The sequence below is a fragment of the Nilaparvata lugens genome, chromosome 2, assembly GCF_014356525.2.
Source record: "Nilaparvata lugens isolate BPH chromosome 2, ASM1435652v1, whole genome shotgun sequence".
In the NCBI taxonomy this organism is placed as follows: domain Eukaryota; kingdom Metazoa; phylum Arthropoda; class Insecta; order Hemiptera; family Delphacidae; genus Nilaparvata; species Nilaparvata lugens.
The window spans coordinates 41345816-41369503 of NC_052505.1; the positions used below are offsets into that span (position 1 = coordinate 41345816).

The window sequence follows — 23688 nt, forward strand, 5'->3', positions numbered from 1 at the left end:
TGTCTGTCTGTGTGTGTGTGTGTGTGTGTGTGTGTGTGGTGTGTGTGTGTGTGTGTGTGTGTGTGTGTGTGTGTGTGTGTGTGTGTGTGTGTGTCTATGAACACGATAACTCCATTCCTAATTAACCGATTGACTTGAATTTTTAAACTTAAGGTCTTTATACCATGAGGATCCGACAACAAGAAATTCAATAAAATTCAATTCAAGATGGCGGAAAAAATGGCGGATGGTTACTAAAAAACCATGTTTTTCACCTTTTTCTCGAAAACGGCTCTAACGATTTTCTTCAAATTTATACCATGGATACCATGGATTCATAAGCCCTATCAACTGACATGAGTCTCATGAGTCTTTCTGGGGAAATTGCAGGAGCTCCGTAATATTCTTGAGAAAAATGGCAGATTTACTAAAAAACCATGTTTTTCACGATTTCTCAAAAATGACTTGACCGATTTTTTTCAACCGGCATGAGTCTTTTTTCTTGGAAACTAATGGGGGGTCCACCCCATCCTTGAGAAATGGACTTTATAACCTCCTTCTCGTGCATGAGGTAGGTCAATACCTACTATTACTTAAACCCCTATTACTTAGGCCCCACAACTGATCTCTAATAAACTATGACGTCATCACATGTAGATCCATGATCTACTGGCGGCAAGCAAGCGAAATAAGAGCGCTGATGCTTGTTATCACATCTGATTTATGGTAATCAACAAAATTGGAATTACAAATTCAATTTTCACGGTCTTCCATTTCAATGAATATGGTTTGTTTATCATTCTTCTAATATTCGTTTGTGAAAAGTAATAATGAATTTGGGGTTTTAAATTATGGGATACTGTTGTGTACTTAATTGTCGCGGGAATTATAACAAGACACCAAAAGTTTCCGTACGGTATTTTCTTTTTCGAAAAATGAAACTTTGAAACGAAAATGGATAAGAGCGATTAGAAGAAAGAACTTTAATTCTACAAAACAACGGTTTACATGAAGTGTAGAAGAACAGTGTAAATAAAGTGTGAGTAGAGAATTAAATTAAGGTGTGAAAGAACAGTGTAAATAAAATGTGAAATAACAGTGTAATATTAGAGTGAGCAAGAACAGTGTAAATAAAGTGTGAGTAGAGAATTAAATTAAGGTGTGAAAGAACAGTGTAAATAAAATGTGAAATAACAGTGTAATATTAGAGTGAGCAAGAACAGTGTAAATAAAGTGTGTGAAAGAACTTTTCAACTAATAAATTAAAAGATTTACCTTTCAAAGGCAAAGTGTTGGAACTGTCCAAAACATCATAATATGGCTAACGTTACTAATTACGGCACATTTGTAGCCCCACTATTTTTGAAGATATCAACTCAATTTTTTTTTAAATGAAAGAGGAAGAAAAAATAGGTGTCGCTAGACTAATTTCAACTCAAAAAAATAATTCTATATAATAATAAAGGAACTTCGAAAATCTCACATGAACTAACCTTATTTTCAGTACTTAGTCAGTATTTTTACTTTTTATTTACTGTTGAAATACTTGTATCTTGTATTTTTTGCTCATTTCTAACATTAATTTAAATAAAAACATTAATTTAAATAAAATTTGTCTCAGAATGTAATTATTTTATAGTAAATAATTTATATTACGGTACTTTAAACGATTACGATAGTATCAACACTGTGATAGCCTGTGACGTAGTTCATTGGTGCAGGATAAATCGATGTTTATCGATGGTGAATAGAATTATCAGTTTATTGATATCGATAATTTCCTCTACGAAGCTCCTGCATCGATTTCAAGTATCGATTTCAGATTTTGATTTTAGTTTCCTATTGCTTTACAATAATTTTATATAAAAACAATTTAAAATATAAAAAATATAGAAAATTCTCAAACTTTTATTCGTAATTTTTATCTTTATTTATTATATTCTATAAGAATAATAAATCAATAATATATTTTTTATAATTGTTGAACATGATTATTTTCAACTTATTTCAACATGGTATAACTGCATCAGCTTTCAGAGGATAAATTCAATTTCTCGTGTGTGGATTGTAGAATGAAAGTTTGATATGTTGAAGTTATAATTTTTATAGATAAAAATGGCTGGTGAAAAAGTGAATCTGGTGAATATAAAAAAGTGGAGTGATGAGGGGAAATTGTTGATTGATAAGTGTATGGAATGGGGGATTTTGAAGCGTGTTATAGTTTGTTCAGCTTGTGGTCGGGATGAATGTAAAATGACATTACGGAAGTGTAATTCTGAAACAGACGGCTATAAATGGTATTGCAATAATTACAGATCTGAGAACAAGAAGAAAAGGAAAAGATGTGGTTATTCTGTGAATCTTAGACGAGGAACTTTTTTTGAAAAGTCAAAACTTCCGTTGTGGAAAATTATAGGTTTCATATATTTGTGGACAAAAAATGTAGCCGCAAAAGTGATCATTGATGAGTTGGGCATTTCAAATCGGACAGTTGTTGACTGGAGTTCATTCTGTCGGGAAGTGACTTTTGATTTTGCAGTAGTGAGAAAGAAAAAAATTGGAGGACCTGGAAGAAAAGTTCAAATTGATGAGAGTAAATTTGGAAAGAGAAAATATAATCGGGGGCGGGCTGTTGAGGGTCAGTGGGTGTTTGGAGGCATCGATGAGCTTTCTGGAGAGGTTTTCATGGTGGCTGTTGAGAACCGGTCATCAGATACCCTGATACCTATTATCAAAGAGTACATCAAACCGGGCTCAACAATCGTGTCGGACTATTGGAAAGCTTATGATTGTTTGAAAGAAGAAGGCTTTGAGCACTTGAAAGTGAATCACAAAATGAATTTTGTTGACCCACTTTCAGGTGCTCACACAAACAAGATCGAAGCTTCTTGGGGCGCGGCAAAGGCAACTTTGCCACGCTTCCACAGGAAGAAAGCTTTCTTTCCTGGCTATTTATCAAAGTATGTATTTATGAAATCATGCAAATTGAGGAAAGTTGACTGCTTTACTGAGTTCTGTAAGGAAGCAGGAAATTTATATGACCCTGCAAAGCCAAAAGATGGGGAAACCGATGATACTGATGAAACTGACGATTTGGATTTGGATGATATGAACTGATTAGTATAAGGTGAGCACTATTATATTACATTTTTTTTATATATATATATATATATATATATATATATATATATATATATATATATATATATATATTGATATATTATTATATGAATATATAATATTAATACACTTTTTATAATATTGAATGCAGGAATTATTTTGAATTAGCCTATATTTTTTCATTTTATTAGGCTAGGATTGGTTGGATTGGATAAAAAATAGCTTAGGTTGGATTGAATTAGGTTTGGCTTTGCTTTTCTTGTTTGTTAGGTTAGGGTTTGATGAATTGAGTAAGAGTATTTTAAGTTACAAGGACGGGAAGGGGCCTTTTGCAGGCGAGGATGATGTTTCTAGTCAAGGCATTAGTCGATTACACTAAGGTTAGGGGATGCTTGAGTTAGAGAAAGCTTTGTTTAGAAAAAGCTTTGATAAGGGAAAAACCTAAGGTTAGGAGAAGCTTAGGTTGGAGTAGCTAAAGTTAGGGAAAGCTCAGGTTAGGTGAAGATTAGATTGGGAAAAAAACTTAGATTAAAAGAAGCTAAGGTTAGGAAAAGCTTAGATTAGGAAATGCTAAGGTTAGGAAGCGCTTAGATTGGGGAAAGATTGGTTTAGAAGAAACCAAGGTTGGGAAAAACTTAGGTTAGGAATAGCTTATGTTAGGAGAAGCTTGGATTAGGAAAAACGTAGTTTGGGAGAAACCAAGGTTAGGAAAACTTAGGTTAGGAAAGCTTAGGTTAGGAGTAGCTAAGGTTAGGAAAAGCTCAGGTTAGGTAAAGCTCAGATTAGGAAAAACTTAGGTTGGGAGAAGCTTAGGTTAGGAGAAGCTAAGGTTAAGAGAAGCTTAGATTAGGAGAAGTTAAGGTGAGATAAAGCTTAGGTAGGGATTAGTAAGGTTGTGAGAAGCTAAGGTTAGGTTAAGTTAGATTAGGTTAGGTTAGGTTAGATTAGGTTAGGTTAGGTTAGGTTAGGGTAGATTAGGTTAGGTTAGGTTGGATTAGGTTAGGTTGGTTTAGGTTAGGTTAGGGTTAGGTTTGGTTAAGTTTGGGTTTGGTTGGGAGAAGCTAAGGTTGGGAAAGGTTAGGTTAGGTTGGGTTAGGTTATGGTTAGTTTTGGGTTAGGTTAGGTTGGGAGAAGCTAAGGTTGGGAAAGGTTAGGTTAGGTAGGTTGGGTTAGGTTAGATTAGGTTAGGTTGGGTTAGGTTAGGTTAGGTTTGGGTTAGGTTAGGTTTGGTTAGGTTGGGAGAAGCTAAGGTTGGGAAAGGTTAGGTTAGGTTAGGTAGGTTAGGTTAGGTTGGTTAGGTTAGGTTGGTTTAGGTTAGGTTAGGTTAGGTTGGTTAGGTTGGGAGAAGCTAAGGTTGGGAAAAGCTTAGATTAGGAGAAGATAAGGTTAGGAAAAGCTATTTGAATTTTTTTCCTTTTTGTTTTTCCAATTTTCTTGAATCCTACTCTAATCCTAATAATCTTCAGTCATGAATATTTACCTTTATGTTTTTCTTGTTTTGTTTCAGAACAAAAATTGTGGAGAATAACCAAAATTTAAGGCGTTTTATAACAGGTTTCCAGTAACACAGAGTAGCCTATTCATTTCAATTTTACAATCATAATATTGATCAAAATCTTCATTATCATCAGTCATCGGTTTCTCCTTTGGGGTCATATCTAGATCCTGCTTCGTTGCATAAAACAGTAGAGCACTTTCCCTATCTACAAAATGCATGATTTTGTTGATATATATTTTGACAAATAGTTAATGTGGAAGCCTCTTACTTCAAACAATCATATTCTTCCCATAAGACCAACACCTGTTCCACCTTCAACACAAATCTGAACCATCCTTAAAGCCACATGATGCTCCTCCCTCCCATTCTTGAAACCCTTTCTCATAATAATAGGCTATAATTCGGTGCTTTATGCTTATAAATTCAAATTTTTTAGCTCATATATATTTTGGACAAAAATTGAACATAAACTTTCAACATTAAATAGATAGGCTAACCATTTTTTCGAAAATGTTATTTATTATCAAAATTAGCAAATAGTATAGTTTTGGGCTAAGCCTTTTGTTCTTTCCCAATCATATTCATATGATTGTAATTTCATCCATAAATAAATAAACAATGCTATCCCTCCCCCTATTAGCATTTATATTTTCTATATTAAAATTCAATTCAAATTTACTCTCGTTGATTTGAACCAATTCCATTTTAATTATCACAAAATAATCAAATCATTACTCTTGGTCCATTGTTTTCTTAATATTTAAAACTATTTTATCATCAAATTCAAAAATTTTAGCATTCTTGGATCAAAATTTTCATTTAAATATAACATAGAAGTACCGTAACCTTATAGTTCTGCTATATATCAAAAATAAAAATAGAAATAGCACATCTTAACCCTAGTTTTTCCTTTAATATTATATCTCTTGTTATTCTTTTGGTTGCAACAATTAATAAATAAAAACAGTCCCCTCAAAAGTCACCTCCTGACAGCTAGAACTTACAGTAACAGACTATGATAATTTTGTAATTCCAATTTCTCACTAATCAAGATTCATAGGCTTCATTTTTTATCCACAAATTTAACATTTTCCACAACGTGAGGTCCTTTTAAAGAAAATATTGAAACAAGTTCCAAGAATAGCCACATCTTTCTGAATCCAAGTTCTTACCAGTAGTCCACTATTTCTCATCAATTAGTCTACCATTCAGTTTATCAAATTATGTTTATAAATTTATTACCAATAGTCTACCATTTCTATTCTGCTCTGTTCAATATATTCCATTTCAATGTTATTTTACATTCTGCCAGCATGCTGAAGAAATAATCCTGTTTTCAACAATCCAACAATTCATGCACTTTTTGATCAACGTTTTCAATTACTCCACTTACAAAAAATATTCACCAAAAAAACTCAAGTAACCAGTCAAATTCTACTGTTGATAAGTTGTGATTTTAAAAGTGAGGTAAGTTAATATTACAGGTTTACTTTTTTCTACCTAATTATTCAAGATGTTGTTAATCATTGTTTTATTACAATTCATTAGCCTATTGTTAATTAGTCCATATTGGGCCAACTCGAGCTTACCTTTTCAACTAATTTTGGGCTAGTCAGTGTTAGTGAAGAATTGTTTTTTAGGATTTCTATAAAAAATAATCTTTTTTTTGGAATATGAACTCTCAGAACTCTTAAGAAATACTGCATTATAAATTTCAGTGGGATTACAATGTCTTAGTTATTAAAAAAAGACAGCGTTTAAAAGAAATATCACTAAAATTATATTGTCTCGATATAATGTAGCCTAGCCCTAGTTATGGTGTTAAAAGTAGATAGTAAAACTATATTCAGTAAATATATTATTATTTTAATTCCGCCTGCTTCTTTTTTGTAAACTCCAATAATTGTCAAAATATTTAATTAACCTAACCAACTAGAGTTCAGTCTCAATTAATTCGGATAATTAGAGTTCTACTATGGCGTAGGCTGTATGCAATGTAATCTTATTGTTTTTCTTTTAGGTGATCACAAGCGATAAGATGATTGATTGTTATCAAGATAAAACAGTAGCTCTGCTCTCCGATCCTCCTTCAATCCTGAACAGTCAGTTTAGCCAACTGAATTTCTTGAGTATTGATAATCTAGAATAATAATATTGTCGATTGATTAAAAATATCGATACCAGATTGAAGTATCGAAACGTGAAAGTCGATCTGTCGTCTGCCGTGAAAGACCTTAAAGATGCTCTCTGTAAGTCTTTGCCGGGTGGGTACCGAGTCGAATCATAAACAGCTGTCTATGAAAAATTGCCGTTACCCGGTCGGCCGTTTGAAACATTAAAATTTATGAAGAAAATAAATAAAAATGAATCTTTATTTGGTACAATTCTTTAATATTGCATGAAGCATAATCATAGTACATGCTATATTATTTACGAGTGCATAAATAGCAATTAATTCAAGACTACAGGCATCGTCTACTGAAAATAAGGTTAGTTTATTTGAGATTTTTGAAGTAGCATTAATATTATTTAGAATCGTTTTTTTTAGTTGAAATTAGGCTAGCGACATTGATTTTTTCTTTCTCTTTCATTTAAAAAAAAATTGAGTCAATATCTTCAAAAATAGCTGAGATACAATTGTGCCGTGATTAATCACATAAACTGACATGAGTCTTTCTGGGGAAATTGCAGGAGCTCCGTAATATTCTTGAGAAAAATGGCAGATTTACTAAAAAACCATGTTTTTCACGATTCTCTCAAAAATGACTTGACCGATTTTTTTCAACCGGCATGAGTCTTTTTTCTTGGAAACTAATGGGGGGTCCACCCCATCCTTGAGAAATGGACTTTATAACCTCCTTCTCGTGCATGAGGTAGGTCAATACCTACTATTACTTAAACCCCTATTACTTAGGCCCCACAACTGATCTCTAATAAACTATGACGTCATCACATGTAGATCCATGATCTACTGGCGGCAAGGAAGCGAAATAAGAGCGCTGATGCTTGTTATCACATCTGATTTATGGTAATCAAACAAAATGGAATTACAAATTCAATTTTCACGGTCTTCCATTTCAATGAATATGGTTTGTTTATCATTCTTCTAATATTCGTTTGTGAAAAGTAATAATGAATTTGGGGTTTTAAATATGGGATACTGTTGTGTACTTAATTGTCACGGGAATTATAACAAGACACCAAAAGTTTCCGTACGGTATTTTCTTTTTCGAAAAATGAAACTTTGAAACGAAAATGGATAAGAGCGATTAGAAGAAAGAACTTTAATTCTACAAAACAACGGGGTGTAATCAATTTTTTATTGAATAGAAATCTTATTGAAATAAAAACACTTTATTCCACAAATGAAATAATTTATCCATACTTTCAGCTTGATAGACATAGGTCTACTTGATTCAGTGATAGAGCTATTGATGAATTCATCTCAACCAAAAATACTTGATAATAGCCTGTATAAGAATCGAAGTAGAGGTAAATCAAAGATAAACCAAATTAGATGTAACTCTTTTTAAAGAAAGAGGCTCCCACAAACTTGATCACAATAAATCTGTGGTACAAAGAAACCCATCAGGAATGTTTTTCAGTTAGGCAAAACCTTTAATATTATGATGTTTTGGACAGTTCCAACACTTTGCCTTTGAAAGGTAAATCTTTTAATTTATTAGTTGAAAAGTTCTTTCACACACTTTATTTACACTGTTCTTGCTCACTCTAATATTACACTGTTATTTCACATTTTATTTACACTGTTTAGTTACACTCTTTCACACCTTAATTTAATTCTCTACTCACACTTTATTTACACTGTTCTTCTACACTTCATGTAAACCGTTGTTTGGCTAAATCGCACGTCCAGTGCCAACTCACCTTTCATCAAATTTTTGGTTGGAATTGATTAAGTATGATATTTTGAACATAAAATCACAAGAAATAAACGGCGCTCACTCATCATAATTTTTTAAAAAATAATTTAGTTCTACTAACCTCACTTTGTTCACAAGATTTTAAACACCTCTAATATATTATATTCACAGTTAAATTGGTTTCAATTGTACCTGAATGACACTTCAAAACATGCAGATCACTTATTCTTAACGATAAACTTCAAAACCTTTCTTAAATATTATCAAACAGTACTTTATTAAGATATATTTTTCTGTTTTTCCAGGGACCAGAAATCAATTTTAATATTCACTGGACTTTGTTACAAATATCGATGATCGATAAATCAATTCGATATTGATTTGTGAACTATCAATAAGTGATGCACATATAGAGAAGCTATCATTAGAAAAATGCAATTAATTTATTCGTATTTCATTATGAATTTGAGTTCAATGATTTTATTTCAATAAATACTTGAAAATATTCAAATTGTTTTATTTTTCCCACCAATCTCGTCAATAAAACTTGAAAACATCACAATGGATGCGAATTTTTCAATATAATTGAATACTACTCTAGTAAAATTTTAAATTCTCCATTTTATAATTCGCCCGTTGTCAATGTTTTTGAAAGTGAACCCAACTACAACGCTGTAGTGAGGTCCATGCTGTAATGGTAATGTTTACTCAGCACTGGTATTGCTATCCTTGTCTATAATTCAACAAAGCGGATAGCACTGCCTCTTTTTCGATTTGCTCTGTTGCCAGATCGTCTTTTTACAATGTAAAATTATAATATTATTGAAAAATATAATTTATTGATTAATTGACCAAGCAAAGTGAGATTTTAGATTCAAGTCGACGGTTTTGTATTTATTTCTATTCATGTTTATATGTTTTTTTTTTTATATTTATGTTTATATGCTCTGCATTTATAGTGATATGCAGCAATAGATTTTCATAAAATTTGACTTTGACACTTTCATGAAAGTGTTTAATGTAAAAGGGTTGGGGTTTAGGTTATTTCAAGTTATATTTCATGAGGTGAGGTTAGGTTTTTGCTTTAAATTTGCAATATGCTAGAAAGGGCTAAAATACAGGTAGAATTATGGTTTTTGATATTTCAAAGGTGAAAAGATAGGTAAGGGGGTTAGGATTTTGCTTTGAAATTGCAATATGCTGGAAGGGATTACAGGTTTTTACAAAGATTTATGTTTAATAATGTTTTAAATATAAAAGGATAGGTTAGGCGGTTAGGATTTTGCTTTGAAATCTAGAGTGTGAATGTGAAAGGGTTAGGGGGTTAGGTAATTTCAAGTTATATTTAATAATGTTTCATAGGTTAGGTTAGGTTTTTGCTTTAATTTGCAATATGCTAGAAAGGCTAGGAGGAAACGGTAGAATTATGGTTTTTGATATTTCAAAGGTGAAAAGATAGGTTGGAGGGTTAGGATTTTGCTGTGAAATTGCAATATGCTGGAAGGGATTACAGGTTTTTAAAAAGATTTATTTTTATTGATGTTTTAAATATAAAAGGATAGGTTAGGGGGTTAGGATTTTGCTTTGAAATCCAGAGTGTTGAATGTGAAAGGGTTAGGGGTTAGGTAATTTCAAGTTATATTTAATAATGTTTCATAAGGTTAGGTTAGGTTTTTGCTTTAAATTTTCAATATGCTAGAAAGGGCTAGGAACAGGTGGAGTTATGGTTTTTGATATTTCAAAGGTGAAAAGATAGGTAAGGGGGTTAGGATTTTGCTTTGAAATTGCAATATGCTGGAAGGGATTACAGGTTTTTACAAAGATTAATGTTTAATAATGTTTTAAATATAAAAGGATAGGTTAGGGGATTAGGATTTTGCTTTGAAATCCAGAGTGTTGAATGTGAAAGGGTTAGGTTAGGTTAGGTCAGGTTAGGTTAGGTTAGGTTAGGTTAGGTTGGGTTAGGTTAGGTAAGGTTAGGTTAGGTTAGGTTAGGTTAGGTTAGGTTGGGTTAGGTTAGGTTAGGTTAGGTTGGGTTGGGTTAGGTTAGGTTAGGTTTTCACAAAGATTTATGTTTAATAATGTTTTAAATATAAAAGGATAGGTTAGGGGGTTAGGATTTTGCTTTGAAATCCAGAGTGTTGAATGTGAAAGGGTTGGGTTAGGTTAGGTTAGGTTAGGTTAGGTTGGGTTAGGTGGGTTAGGTTAGGTTAGGTTAGGTTGGGTTGGGTTAGGTTAGGTTGGTTAGGTTAGGTTAGGTTGGGTTTTTACAATGATTTATGTTTAATAATGTTTTAATATGAAAGGATAGGTTAGGGGGTTAGGATTTTGCTTTGAAATCAGAGTGTTGAATGTGAAAGGGTTAGGTTAGGTTAGTTAGGTTAGGTTAGGTTAGGTTGGGTTAGGTTAGGTTAGTTAGGTTAGGTTAGGTAGGTTAGGGTTAGGTTGGTTAGGTTAGGTTAGGTTAGGTTAGGTTATTTTAGGTTGGGTTTTTACAAAGATTTTTGTTTAATAATGTTTTAAATATAAAAGGATAGGTTAGGGGGTTAGGATTTTGCTTTGAAATCCAGAGTGTTGAATGTGAAAGGGTTAGGTTAGGTTAGGTTGGGTTAGGTGGGTTAGGGTAGTTAGGTTAGGTTAGGTTAGGTTGGGTTAGGTTAGGTGAGGTAGGTTAGGTTAGGTTGGGTTAGGGTTTTACAAAGATTCATGTTTAATAATGTTTTATATATAAAAGGATAGGTTAGGGGGTTAGGATTTTGCTTTGAAATCCAGAGTGTTGAATGTGAAAGTGTTAGGTTAGGTTAGGTTAGGTTGGGTTAGGTTAGATTAGGTTAGGTTAGGTAGGTTAGGTTAGGTTAGGTTGGGTTAGGTTAGGTTAGGTTAGGTTAGGTTAGGTTAGGTTTTTACAAAGATTTATGTTTAATAATGTTTTAAATATAAAAGGATAGGTTAGGGGGTTAGGATTTTGCTTTGAAATCCAGAGTGTTGAATGTGAAAGGGTTAGGTTAGGTTAGGTTAGGTTAGGGTAGGTTAGGTTAGGTTAGGTTGGGTTAGGTTAGGTAAGGTTAGGTTAGGTTAGGTTAGGTTAGGTTAGGTTAGGTTAGGTTAGGTTGGGTTAGGTTAGGTTAGGTTGGGTCTTTACAAAGATTTATGTTTAATAATGTTTTAAATATAAAAGGATAGGTTAGGGGGTTAGGATTTTGCTTTGAAATCCAGAGTGTTGAATGTGAAAGGTTTAGGGTTCAGGTTATTTCAATTTACATTCAATAATGTTTCATGAGGTTAGGTTAGGTTTTTGCTTTAAAATTGCAATATGCTAGAAAGGGTTAGGAAAAGTGTAGAATTATGGTTTTTTATATTCAAGGTGAAAAGATAGGTTAGAGAGTTAGGATTTTGCTTTGAAATTGCAATATGCTGGAAGGGATTACAGGTTTTTACAAAGATTTATGTTCATTAATGTTTTAAATATGAAAGGGGTGGTTAGGGGGTTAGGTTTTCCATTTGAAATTACAATAATTATGCTGACTTAGTTATAGTGTTTTTTAACATTAGTTAAATAACAACCATTATATTCTATTAATTATATTATTGGGAAGTATTCTTCTTTTATTGAATGAAATGATGATAGTATATTGATTATTATATCGAATTTAATGATAAATCATCATTGGATAATAATATATCCTCATCAAAATGGAATGACGGCTCCAGTTACGGTGCTCGGTAACCATCATCACAAAGAACGTTACATTCAAAGATCTAACGGGGAAAAAACCGTTACTAACGCATGTGCGATACGGAGCTGTCTGAGACCGAGAGTGGTTTGTTCTTTCTTCATTGTTAACATAACCTCATTCTTATTTGTAGGAGCTTCTCTTTGTCTCAGAAACAGAGTAACGGCCAGCAACAGTCACAGTTATTCAAAAGTATTCTTTAAGTATCTATAGTGAGGTCCACGTTATAATGGTAGTGTACGATTTGCAATAGTGTTGCTATCCTTGTCTCGTTCAACAAATGTAAAAGAGTTAGGGGTTAGTTCTTATTTAGGTTATATTTAATAATGTTTTATTAGGATAGGTTAGGTTTTTGCTTTAAAATTGCAATATGCTAGAAGGGGCTAGGGTCTAGGTGGAGTTATGTTTTTTGATGTTTCAAAGCACAGAATTACAAGGAGTTTTATAGGAGTATTATAGGAGTTTTCTCTGTTTCAAAGGTAGAAGGATAGGTTGGGCGGTTAGGATTTTGCTTTGAATCACATGTTGTGAACATGTTCATGAAATGAACCACATGTATGTGAACATGTTCATGAAATGAACCACAGTTTGTGAACATGTTCATGAAATGAACCACATGTTTATGTTTTGTTCTAAAGATGACGAATAAATCTAAAGTATTAAATGTGAAAGGGTTAGAGGTTAGGTTTTATTTAATAATGTGTTATTAGGATAGGTTAGGTTTTTGCTTTGAAATTGCAATATGCTAGAAGGGGCTAGGGTGCAGTTAGAGTTATGTTTTTTGATGTTTCAAATGTGAAAGGATAGGTTAGGGGTCAGGATTTTGCTTTGAAATCTAAATTATTAAATTTGAAGGGGTTAGGGGTTAGTGGTTAGGTTTTTTTTCTGGATTATATTTAATAATGTTCCATAAGGTTAGGTTAGGTTAGGTTTTTGCTTTTAAATTGCAATATGCTAGAAAGGGCTAGGATCCAGGTAGAATAATGCTTTTTGATATTTCAAAGGTGGAAAGATAGGTTAGGATTTTGCTTTGAAATTGCAATATGCTTGAAGGGAATAGAGGTTTTTCAAATAGTTATGTTTATTGATGTTTTAAATTTAAAGGGGAGGTTGAGGGTTCGGTTTTGTTTTGAAATGACAATATGGTGACTTAGTTATAGTGTTTTTTAACATCAGTTGAATAACAACTGTTATATTTTATTAATTATATTTTTCAAAAGTACTCTTTCTTTTATTAACAAAATAATAATAAATTGATTATTATATTGAATTTAATGATAAATCATTATTGGATAATAATATCTTCATCAAATAGAATGACGATTGGCTCCAGTTACAGTGCTCGGTAACCATCATCACAAAGAACGTTACATTCAAAGATCTGACTGAATGGAACGGGAAAAACCCGTTGCTAACGCATGCGCGATACGGTGCTGTCTGAGACAAGGAGTGGTTTGTTTATTTGTTGTGTGCCACTTCAGAAATTCAATTCAATTTTTTTTAATGTTTTAATTGTGCTCTTAGGTTGAAATTTATAGTACAGACACATTTTTTTTTGTTCCTTTCTCATTAAAAAAAATAAGTCGGTATCTTTAAAAATAGTTGAGATACAATTTGTGCCATGATTAGTCACATTTATACACTATTTTCTATTAACTGACTAAACGTCTGCTACATATTCAAGCAATTTTAAGTTTTTATTTCTATTGTTTAGAGATAGAACGCAAGTAAAGTATGTCGATATGTACTGTATCGACCTTTCAATAATTTGATTTTGATATTCGAAAAATGGCTGCCTCTAATAGGTTAAATGCATGTAAAATTGTGCAACTTTGAACTTTGTTTATTTTAAAAACAATAGTGAGCGCCGTTTATTTCTTGTGATTTTGGGTTCAAAATAACATACTAAATCGATCCCAATTAAAAATTTGATGAAAGGTGAGTTGGCACTGGACGTGCGATTACACTAAATACAAATGTCTCTAATCTGAAATTAGATAGTATTCCATCCAATAAAAAATCGATGAAATGTCAAAAAGACAAATTTGAGCCATAATGGTGAAGTATCATATTCTTAATGGAGAAGAATGAGATTTTCTTTGAAAACGGAATAATTAAAATATTTAACGCACTAATGTTGAGCATGTTGAGAAATATACAAATTCAAGGCTTCGAATATGTTTATCGGTTATCAGTAAAATCTATCTTTGAAATTTCTTCAAGTTTGAAAGTGAGGGATAGAAAAGGTAATAATAAATCAATAAAATATTAGAACACAAAACTGGTAAATATAGTGTCAAGAGTCGTTTGAGTCGTCACAGAAAAATGTAAGGACTCTCATCAATTCATCGGAATTGAAATATTATTTGTCAATTCCCAGCTATGATGGTTATTAAAATGTATAAATACCTTTTTCTGCAGCCCGTAGCCTGTAGAAAGTGGAGAACCAAACCAAAAGTTGAGGCTCTTTCAACACCCATTTCATAAACATTTCTTCACTGATGCCAAGGGGTCCATGGGACTGAAAAATTATAGATAACTTGAGTAATATTTGAAAAAGGATGACATCTCTATTTTTATCAAAATTAATGAATTCAGTTATTTATAAACTATAAAATTAATATAGTTTGTAAAAATATAAACTATGTTATTGTTATTTAAAAAAGGATGAGAAGTTCAAAAATGCATTATGTTCTTAAATTAATAATAGGATAAAAAGTTCAAAATTCATGTTAGTGCAATGACGCAGCCTAATTCAATTTATATTCTTATATGATTGAATTTATGTTTATGTTTTTTGTTGAGACTCAAAAAATTCTCAAGATGAGATATCAAACCACGCAACCCTGTTTTTATTTATTGAGACCAGGATTCAGTAAACTAATAGGCATTAAACATGTTAATGAATATTGAAAAGAATTATGATGACGATCAGAAATAAATCTAAATTTCCAAGTCCGGTTTTGGGGAGTGAATTTGAAGCTCAAACCGATTATAAGTGAAACTGGCCTCAGGTATCCTCAAGGTTCTGGCCTGGCCTCAAGGTTCATCTGAATTATGGAGACCTCCTCTCTCAAATAATACGTGAATACAAATCACATCAACAGTTAATTGAAACAGGATACAGGATAATTAACCTTCCCTTATAGTTGTATTCCCCAAAGCTCATGTAGATAACAATTTTTACAAAATATATTATTTATATATATATATATATATATATATATATATATAATATATATATATATATATATATATATATATATAGTAGTCTGATCGTAGTTGCAAATAATATGTTGCCGCCGCTAATCGTCATTATGTTATTCCCCTAAGTTATTCTATAATAAGAATGGGGCTTACAGTTCAATGAGCAAGGAAAGTTGTGTGAGTGTACCACACCAGATTTTTTTTATATTATGATTAATATTTTTAGTTAAATGCATTCATTTTGTATATTTGTATTGTTATAATGTATCTTGTGCGTGTGTGTAAATGAATATATTCTTTTTCGTTAAAAAGAATATGAGAAAATCAACAAAAAGGTTTAAGTTATTAAACAAAAAAGGAAGATAACTAGGATTAAATTTGAATCCCACAATGAAAATTTGAAAAATGAATCTGGGAGAAAAATCAGATTTTTCATTGTAACAGAAAATTCAAGCGGTAATTTGCTTAGCATATTATGGTACTTAGAACGATTAAAACAAAAAGTATAAACTGGGAAGGGACGATTACAAGCACATAATTTTAAAATTGACACATGGAAGTGTTTGCTATTTTAAATCTAAAATAAAAATAGCTATTATAATCGAATTATTGATGAAATGTCAAAAAGACAAATTTGAGCCATAATGGTGAAGTATCAATATTCTTAATGGAGAAGAATGAGATTTTCTTTGAAAACGGAATCATTAAAATATTTAACGCACTAATGTTGAGCATGTTGAGAAATATACAAATTCAAGGCTTCGAATATGTTTATCGGTTATCAGTAAAATCTATCTTTGAAATTTCTTCAAGTTTGAAAGTGAGGGATAGAAAAGGTAATAATAAATCAATAAAATATTAGAACACAAAACTGGTAAATATAGTGTCAAGAGTCGTTTGAGTCGTCACAGAAAAATGTAAGGACTCTCATCAATTCATCGGAATTGAAATATTATTTGTCAATTCCCAGCTATGATGGTTATTAAAATGTATAAATACCTTTTTCTGCAGCCCGTAGCCTGTAGAAAGTGGAGAACCAAACCAAAAGTTGAGGCTCTTTCAACACCCATTTCATAAACATTTCTTCACTGATGCCAAGGGGTCCATGGGACTGAAAAATTATAGATAACTTGAGTAATATTTGAAAAAGGATGACATCTCTATTTTTATCAAAATTAATGAATTCAGTTATTTATAAACTATAAAATTAATATAGTTTGTAAAAATATAAACTATGATATTGTTATTTAAAAAAGGATGAGAAGTTCAAAAATGCATTATGTTCTTAAATTAATAATAGGATAAAAAGTTCAAAATTCATGTTAGTGCAATGACGCAGCCTAATTCAATTTGGATTCTTATATGATTGAATTTATGTTTATGTTTTTTGTTGAGACTCAAAAAATTCTCAAGATGAGATATCAAACCACGCAACCCTGTTTTTATTTATTGAGACCAGGATTCAGTAAACTAATAGGCATTAAACATGTTAATGAATATTGAAAAGAATTATGATGACGATCAGAAATAAATCTAAATTTCCAAGTCCGGTTTTGGGGAGTGAATTTAAAGCTCAAACCGATTATAAGTGAAACTGGCCTCAGGTATCCTCAAGGTTCTGGCCTGGCCTCAAGGTTCATCTGAATTATGGAGACCTCCTCTCTCAAATAATACGTGAATACAAATCACATCAACAGTTAATTGAAACAGGATACAGGATAATTAACCTTCCCTTATAGTTGTATTCCCCAAAGCTCATGTAGATAACAATTTTTACAAAATATATTATTTATATATATATATATATATATATATATATATATATTTATATCACTCCAAATCGAGATTACTCCAAAAAGTATATTTTTCATTATAAATGATTTTCAATTGTGATGCAACTGCCTCAATCCTTTATTCTGCACTAGACAGAGAAAAAGCCAATAGTTTTTCACCTTTTCATAATTTTGCACAAATATTATGTTGCTGGTAAAATAAATGTTTGTCTTTGTAAAACACTTCCGCCTTAGAGTGTTTAAATGATTATATAGAAGTAGGTATATATAATAACGTTTGTGACTTCTATCATTACTTGTATTTTTTTGTATTATCCTTTATTCTCAAAGTAAATAAATATTTTTGATTTATATTTACTATAGAGTATTTATTATATTTCTTTTGATTAAAAATTAGTTTTATGATTTAAAGTTGAGTTTTTCGTTTTCTACATTTTTCTATTAACCCTATCAAAATCTGTTGACTAAATAATACCTCATATTATTTTTTAAATTCCAAAACTCTCATTTAAAAATCGTAGGAAACTTTTATTGTTTAAAGTTAACATGACATTCTATTTGTAGGCACCTGCTGTAATAGTATATTTCGCATCTAGGGCCGAAAATGAGACTTTTCCGGCTCGAAATCGCCGGAAAAACATTTTTGCCCGTGGTGCGAACGCTATTTTTCGCCACACAGAGAAATAAACAATATATATGAGAATTTGTTTATTAAGCAGTTCCGAAAGCAAAAGTGGAAGGTCATAGCTCTAGCAAATCTGAGGTAATCTTAATATCAGGAAATTGTCCAAGTATTTTTATTTTTTATTTTGATTTGTCTAAATAACCTAAAAGATTATCTTCAATTATGTAAGAGGTTGAGTTTATACTTTTTTTTTTTATTCTTTTAAATGACAATAAGATGATATTATTATTAATGTTTTAATTATTATTGAATAATAAACACGGATAATGAAAAATTTTTTGATCAGCTGTTTTAGCACACTTGAAATTTGGCCAATCTGAATCTCAACGTCAACAATGCTTGTTGTTGACTTCGGAAATTTAGGTTAGAAGTTCTATCCTACTCTGAAAATCGAATTTGAATAATTTATAATATATATCTTATCTGTATTTCATTCATCCACCTGCTGTAATAGTATATTTCGCACCTAGGGCCGAAAATGAGACTTTTCCGGCACGAAATCGGTTTTCAAGTCCGAGGCCGTAGGCCGAGCCGGAAAAACATTTTTGCCCGTGGTGCGAACGCTATTTTTCGCCACACAGAAAAATAAACAATATATATGAGAATAATTGTTTATTAAGCTCTTCCAAAAGCAAAAGTGGAAGGTCATAGCTCAAGCAAATCTGAGGTAATCTGAATATCAGGACATTGTACAAGTATTTTTATTTTTTATTCTGATTTGTTTAAGATAACCTAAAAGATTAAGTTCAATTATGTGGGAGGTTGAGTTTATACTTTTTTATTCTTTCAAATGACAATAAGATGATATTCTTATAAATGTTTTAATTATTGAATGATAAACACAAATAATGAAGAAAAGTTTCTTGATCAGCTGTTTTAGCACACTTGAAATTTGGCCCATCTGGATGTCAACGTCTATAGTGCGGCCCACGTTATAATGACAGTATTTGATCAACTTTGGTTTTGCTATCCTAGTTTATCATTCGACAAAGCCGGTGGTACTATCCTTTTCTAGGTCCACAACGATGCCAATTGTCTGCAATTGTCTGCAAACCGGCAAATGTCTGCAACTTCTTGGGAATAAAATGGATTCTGGATTGAAATGGAATGACCACATTCACAACTTAATGAAGAAACTCAGTAAGGCCACATTTGCAATCTCTAGACTGTCAAAAACAATGCACCAGCAAATAGTATTTTCGGCGTACTACGGTTACTTCCAGCCTCTCCTTACCTATGGGTTGCTGTTTTGGGCACGTCACCAGAAATGATCAGAGTGTTCAGAGCGCAAAAAAGAGTACTTAGAATAATGCTGAAGAAACCACCTAGAACATCATGCAGAGCATTATTCCGAGCAACAGGGATACTCACTTTGCCTTCTCTGTATATTCTCGAATCCGCGGCTTTCGGCCTCAAACACGCATCATCGTGGTCAAGAGGTGCCGACCTCCACAACTACAACACCCGATCGAGAAACTCATACAGGATACAACAACACAGGACGGCGTTTTATGAAAAAAATCCTAGTCACATCAGTAAGAAGATACTCAACTCCCTGCCTCAACACCTTAAACATATGGACAATTCAGTGAATTTGAAAAGTAACTGAAAGAATGGTTGAAAGAAAAATGCTTCTATAATTTAAATGAACTAATAGCTTTAAACAATGTATAAAATTTTATTATGTAATTGACGATTGCCATACAATTTTATTGTACATGCAGTGATGGAATAAATTCATACAATTCATTCATTCAATTCATACAATTACGTTTTTGACAGTGTAGAAATATAATTAATTAATGCAGAGAATCGGTATCGCTATTCGTCTATCTTTATCCACTGCCATTATAACGTGGACCTAACTATAGACCCTATATTATACAATGCTTGTTGTCGTCGACTTCGGAAGTTTAGGTTAGAAGTTCTATCCTATTCTGAAAATCGAATTTGAATAGTTTATAATAAACTAGTAGGTAATCCGTGCTTCGCAAGGGTCTATTTTAAAACTGCAAAATGAAAACTTGACGTAATAAAAATCGAAATTTGAAAATAGGCCTATAACACTCCTCGGTTTATGAAGAATCTATATGCAAAATTTCAAATTGATCAGTTGAGTATATTTCAGACGTGATGATGCGTCAAACATAATTCCCTATTCCTTACGTGTATAAGCCAGTTCTTTCCTTTATTAAAGTATAGAAAACTGAAGAATACATAATACTTGGAAACCTCACAGAATCATATTGATTTTTCCAATACATCAATAAATTTTAGTTCGATTAGGATCCTCCTCAATTTGAATCAGGCAGCCTTTTGTTTTCCCAATTCCAAACAAAATACCTAAAATACTCGTTTCACTGGGAATTCGTGTCTGATAGTACATTATAACTGAAGAATATAAATTATTACTTATTTTATTGTGATCTATTCATGTTTTTCTTATGAAATTCAATAAATTATAGGCCTACAGCATGAAGACTATGTCCAATTCATTTGTACTGGTGGCAAAATTTTACATTAAAAATAATTATTTGATAAAATCCAAGTTCAATAGTAATGAAAACAAATTCCTTCAAAAAATAATTGATAATAATACGTTTCGAGGGAAAAATTAAGAACAAAAAAAATGGGGAAGCATCGGGGATTTGAACCGAGGAATCATCGCTCCGTAAGCAAGCGTTTTACCGCTGCGCTACATAGACGTTCGTAAATGGTAGTCTTACAACCTGCTCATAAAAAGACACACTTTGGGCTATGGAACTTCATGTAGTCTACGGTAGCATAGATGAATTTGAACATTAATATTCTGAAAAATCTAGAAGGAAAATTGAAATTTGGGCTTCCAGGTGCACAAGATTGATATTTTTAGAATCTATGTTCAAAATTTGGAGATCTAAATCATTCCCGTTTTTCCGGTATGCAATCCACAAGTTGACATGTTTTGATGCGAACAAACACAACCCTACTCTCTCTTATTATATAGAAGAAGAAGATATCTTACCTCTATTTCATTCATCCAAATAAAATGATAGTATATTATTGCAGAATACTTTATTCAATTCTAGAAGCATAAACTGATTCTGTTTCATAAACTATTTGTAAAAACGTTCAGCACCATGGATATTGCCCAAGTACATAGTTCCAAAACTATGCACCAGGTTTTGTGATAAACGCAGTACTATGAGGTTTGAGGTTAGATTCTATTATGCTCTGAAAATTGAATTTGAGTAGTTTATAATATCTTATTTGTATTTCATTCATCCAAATAAAATGATAGTATCTTATTGCAAAATACTTTATTCAATTCTAGAAGCATAAACTGATTCCGTTTCATAAACTATTTTGTAAACCCGTTCATATCAAATCAGAATCAGCTGACTTCAAGGTTATTTTACAGCCCTAGGGCCGTAAAAATTTTACCGGCCTGGTCAGAAAACAATCACTTTCGGCCTCCATATGACGCACGAAAACCAGCTCATTGCATCCAAGTGTGGCGAAAAATCTACTTTCGCCCCACTTGGATGTAATGAGCTGGTTTACGTGCGTCATAAATGGAGGCAGAAAGTGATTGTTTTCTGACCAGGCCGGTAAAATTTTTATGGCCCTAGGGCTGTAAAATAACCTTGAAGTCAGCTGATTCTGATTTGATGTGAATGTGTTAACCAAAGACCTTAAAGATGCATAGACTCACATGCAGCGCTAGTGTCGTACTTGGAATTGAAATCCGCCATTGAGGGGGCAACCCATAAGATTATTACATACCAATGCCACCAATGCCTTTGTGATCTATAGTATTACAAATAAATAATATATAATATCTCGTGCTAAAATATCCCAATGGCGGCCTTCAATTTCAAGTAAGAGCTATCATTGGGAAGGCATAGGCATTGTGGGTCTATATCTCTTTAAGGTCTTTGGTGTTAACAAAATAGCTTATGAAACGGAACCAGTTTATGCTTCTAGAATTGAATAAAGTATTCTGCAATAATATACTATCATTTTATTTGGATGAATGAAATACAGATAAGATATATTATAAACTATTCAAATTCGATTTTCAAAGTAGGATAGAACGTCTAACCTAAACTTCCGAAGTCGACAACGAGCATTGTTGACGTTGACATTTAGATTGGCCAAATTTCAAGTGTGCTAAAACAGCTGATCAACAAACTTTTCATTATTTGTGTTTTATTATTCAAAAATCAAAACATTTATAATAATAATCATCTTATTGTCTTTTGAAAAAAGTATAAACTCGACATCCCACATTGAAACATGATTAAACATAATCTTTTAGATCATTTAGACAAATCAGAATAAAAAAAAATACTTGGACAATTCCCTGATATTCAGATTATCTCAGATTTGCTAGAGCTATGACCTTCCAGTTTTGCTTTCGGAAGTGCCTAATAAACAATATTATTCTCATAAATATTTATATTGTTTTATTTTTCTGTGTGGCGAAAAATAGCGTTAGCACCACGGGCAAAAATGTGTTTCCGGCTCTCAATCTTTTCTAGTCCTCGGCCTACGGCCTCGAACTTGAAAAACGATTTCGAGCCGGAAAAGTCTCATTTTTGGCCTTAGGTGCGAAATATACTATTACGTTTAGTGGGATCAATTTTGTAATTATTTTAATTGAATAAAAATGATTGATTGAATTATTGAACGAGCGTTAGCGAGTTCTTACTTTCAACTCCAGGCAAAAGTCGTTGTCTGTCTGAGTGTGTGTTCGAAAATAACTTTTGAAAGATTCGATCAATCAGCTTCAAATTTATAACAAATATTCTTCGACCCTTTTTACAGCTCAAGTTCGTTGGACAACAAAATTTACCGACACCGTACTTTTCCAGGATATGACAAATAACATTGAAAGTGCATAAGGAAAAATGTTGTGATTCATCATTTAGTTAGCTGAAGAATTCATTGCATACAATTATAGTCCAGTCACTATATACATAGCAATTTATATTGTAATTCTGATTTTTTATATTTGGGTACATAAGAAAAGTCCAGAACCAATTACTTCATGCAAAATTTCCTTGTGCTAGATACAGAGTGGCCCAAAAATTGCGTATTTTCGGCTCATTTTCCAGTTTGCAGCTATTTCTGCCAAATCTCGTAATCGGACAGAAAAATTTACTCTCGCCTTTTATTTAGATCATAAAATTCTAAATTAAATGAGATCATTCGGAACTCTTTATCTCCAATTAGTACTGAGTTATGATTTTTCAAAAATGAGTGAAATTTGAAGAAAAAAAATCAATTTTGATGAACGTTTTAACAAATAGTTTATGAAACAGAATCAGTTTATGCTTCTAGAATTGAATAAAGTATTTTGCAATAAGATACTATCATTTAATTTGGATGAATGAAATACAAATAAGATATTATAAACTACTCAAATTCAATTTTCAGAGTATAATAGAATCTAACCTCAAACCTCATAGTACTGCGTTTATCACAAAACCTGGTGGATAGTTTTGGAACTACTTGGGCAATATCCATGGTGCTGAACGTTTTAACAAATAGTTTATGAAACAGAATCAGTTTATGCTTCTAGAATTGAATAAAGTATTTTGCAATAAGATACTATCATTTAATTTGGATGAATGAAATACAAATAAGATATTATAAACTACTCAAATTCAATTTTCAGAGTATAATAGAATCTAACCTCAAACCTCATAGTACTGCGTTTATCACAAAACCTGGTGGATAGTTTTGGAACTACTTGGGCAATATCCATGGTGCTGAACGTTTTAACAAATAGTTTATGAAACAG

The 23688-nt window shown here is 32.0% G+C and overlaps 2 protein-coding genes across 10 annotated transcripts in view; one reads left to right on the forward strand and one right to left on the reverse strand.

Annotated features, from left to right (window-relative positions):
* Positions 1 to 23688, reverse strand: part of LOC111049946 (dystrophin) — a 322297-nt gene that overhangs the window by 268772 nt on the left and 29837 nt on the right. For all 9 annotated transcript variants that reach the window (XR_005570482.1, XR_005570483.1, XM_039421224.1 and 6 more), the window contains exon 6: positions 16422 to 16533. Coding sequence is in view for 7 of the 9 variants with exons in the window: in XM_039421224.1 (XP_039277158.1) it covers positions 16422 to 16533 (112 nt within the window). In the remaining 2 variants the exon portion in view is untranslated. The remainder of the gene's footprint in view (positions 1 to 16421; positions 16534 to 23688) is intronic.
* Positions 1307 to 6813, forward strand: LOC120349882. Its single transcript, XM_039421230.1, has 3 exons — positions 1307 to 3106; positions 4607 to 6064; positions 6618 to 6813. Exon 1 carries the CDS (start codon positions 2095 to 2097, stop codon positions 3094 to 3096), a length of 1002 nt encoding a protein of 333 aa, XP_039277164.1. The 5' UTR covers positions 1307 to 2094; the 3' UTR covers positions 3097 to 3106; positions 4607 to 6064; positions 6618 to 6813.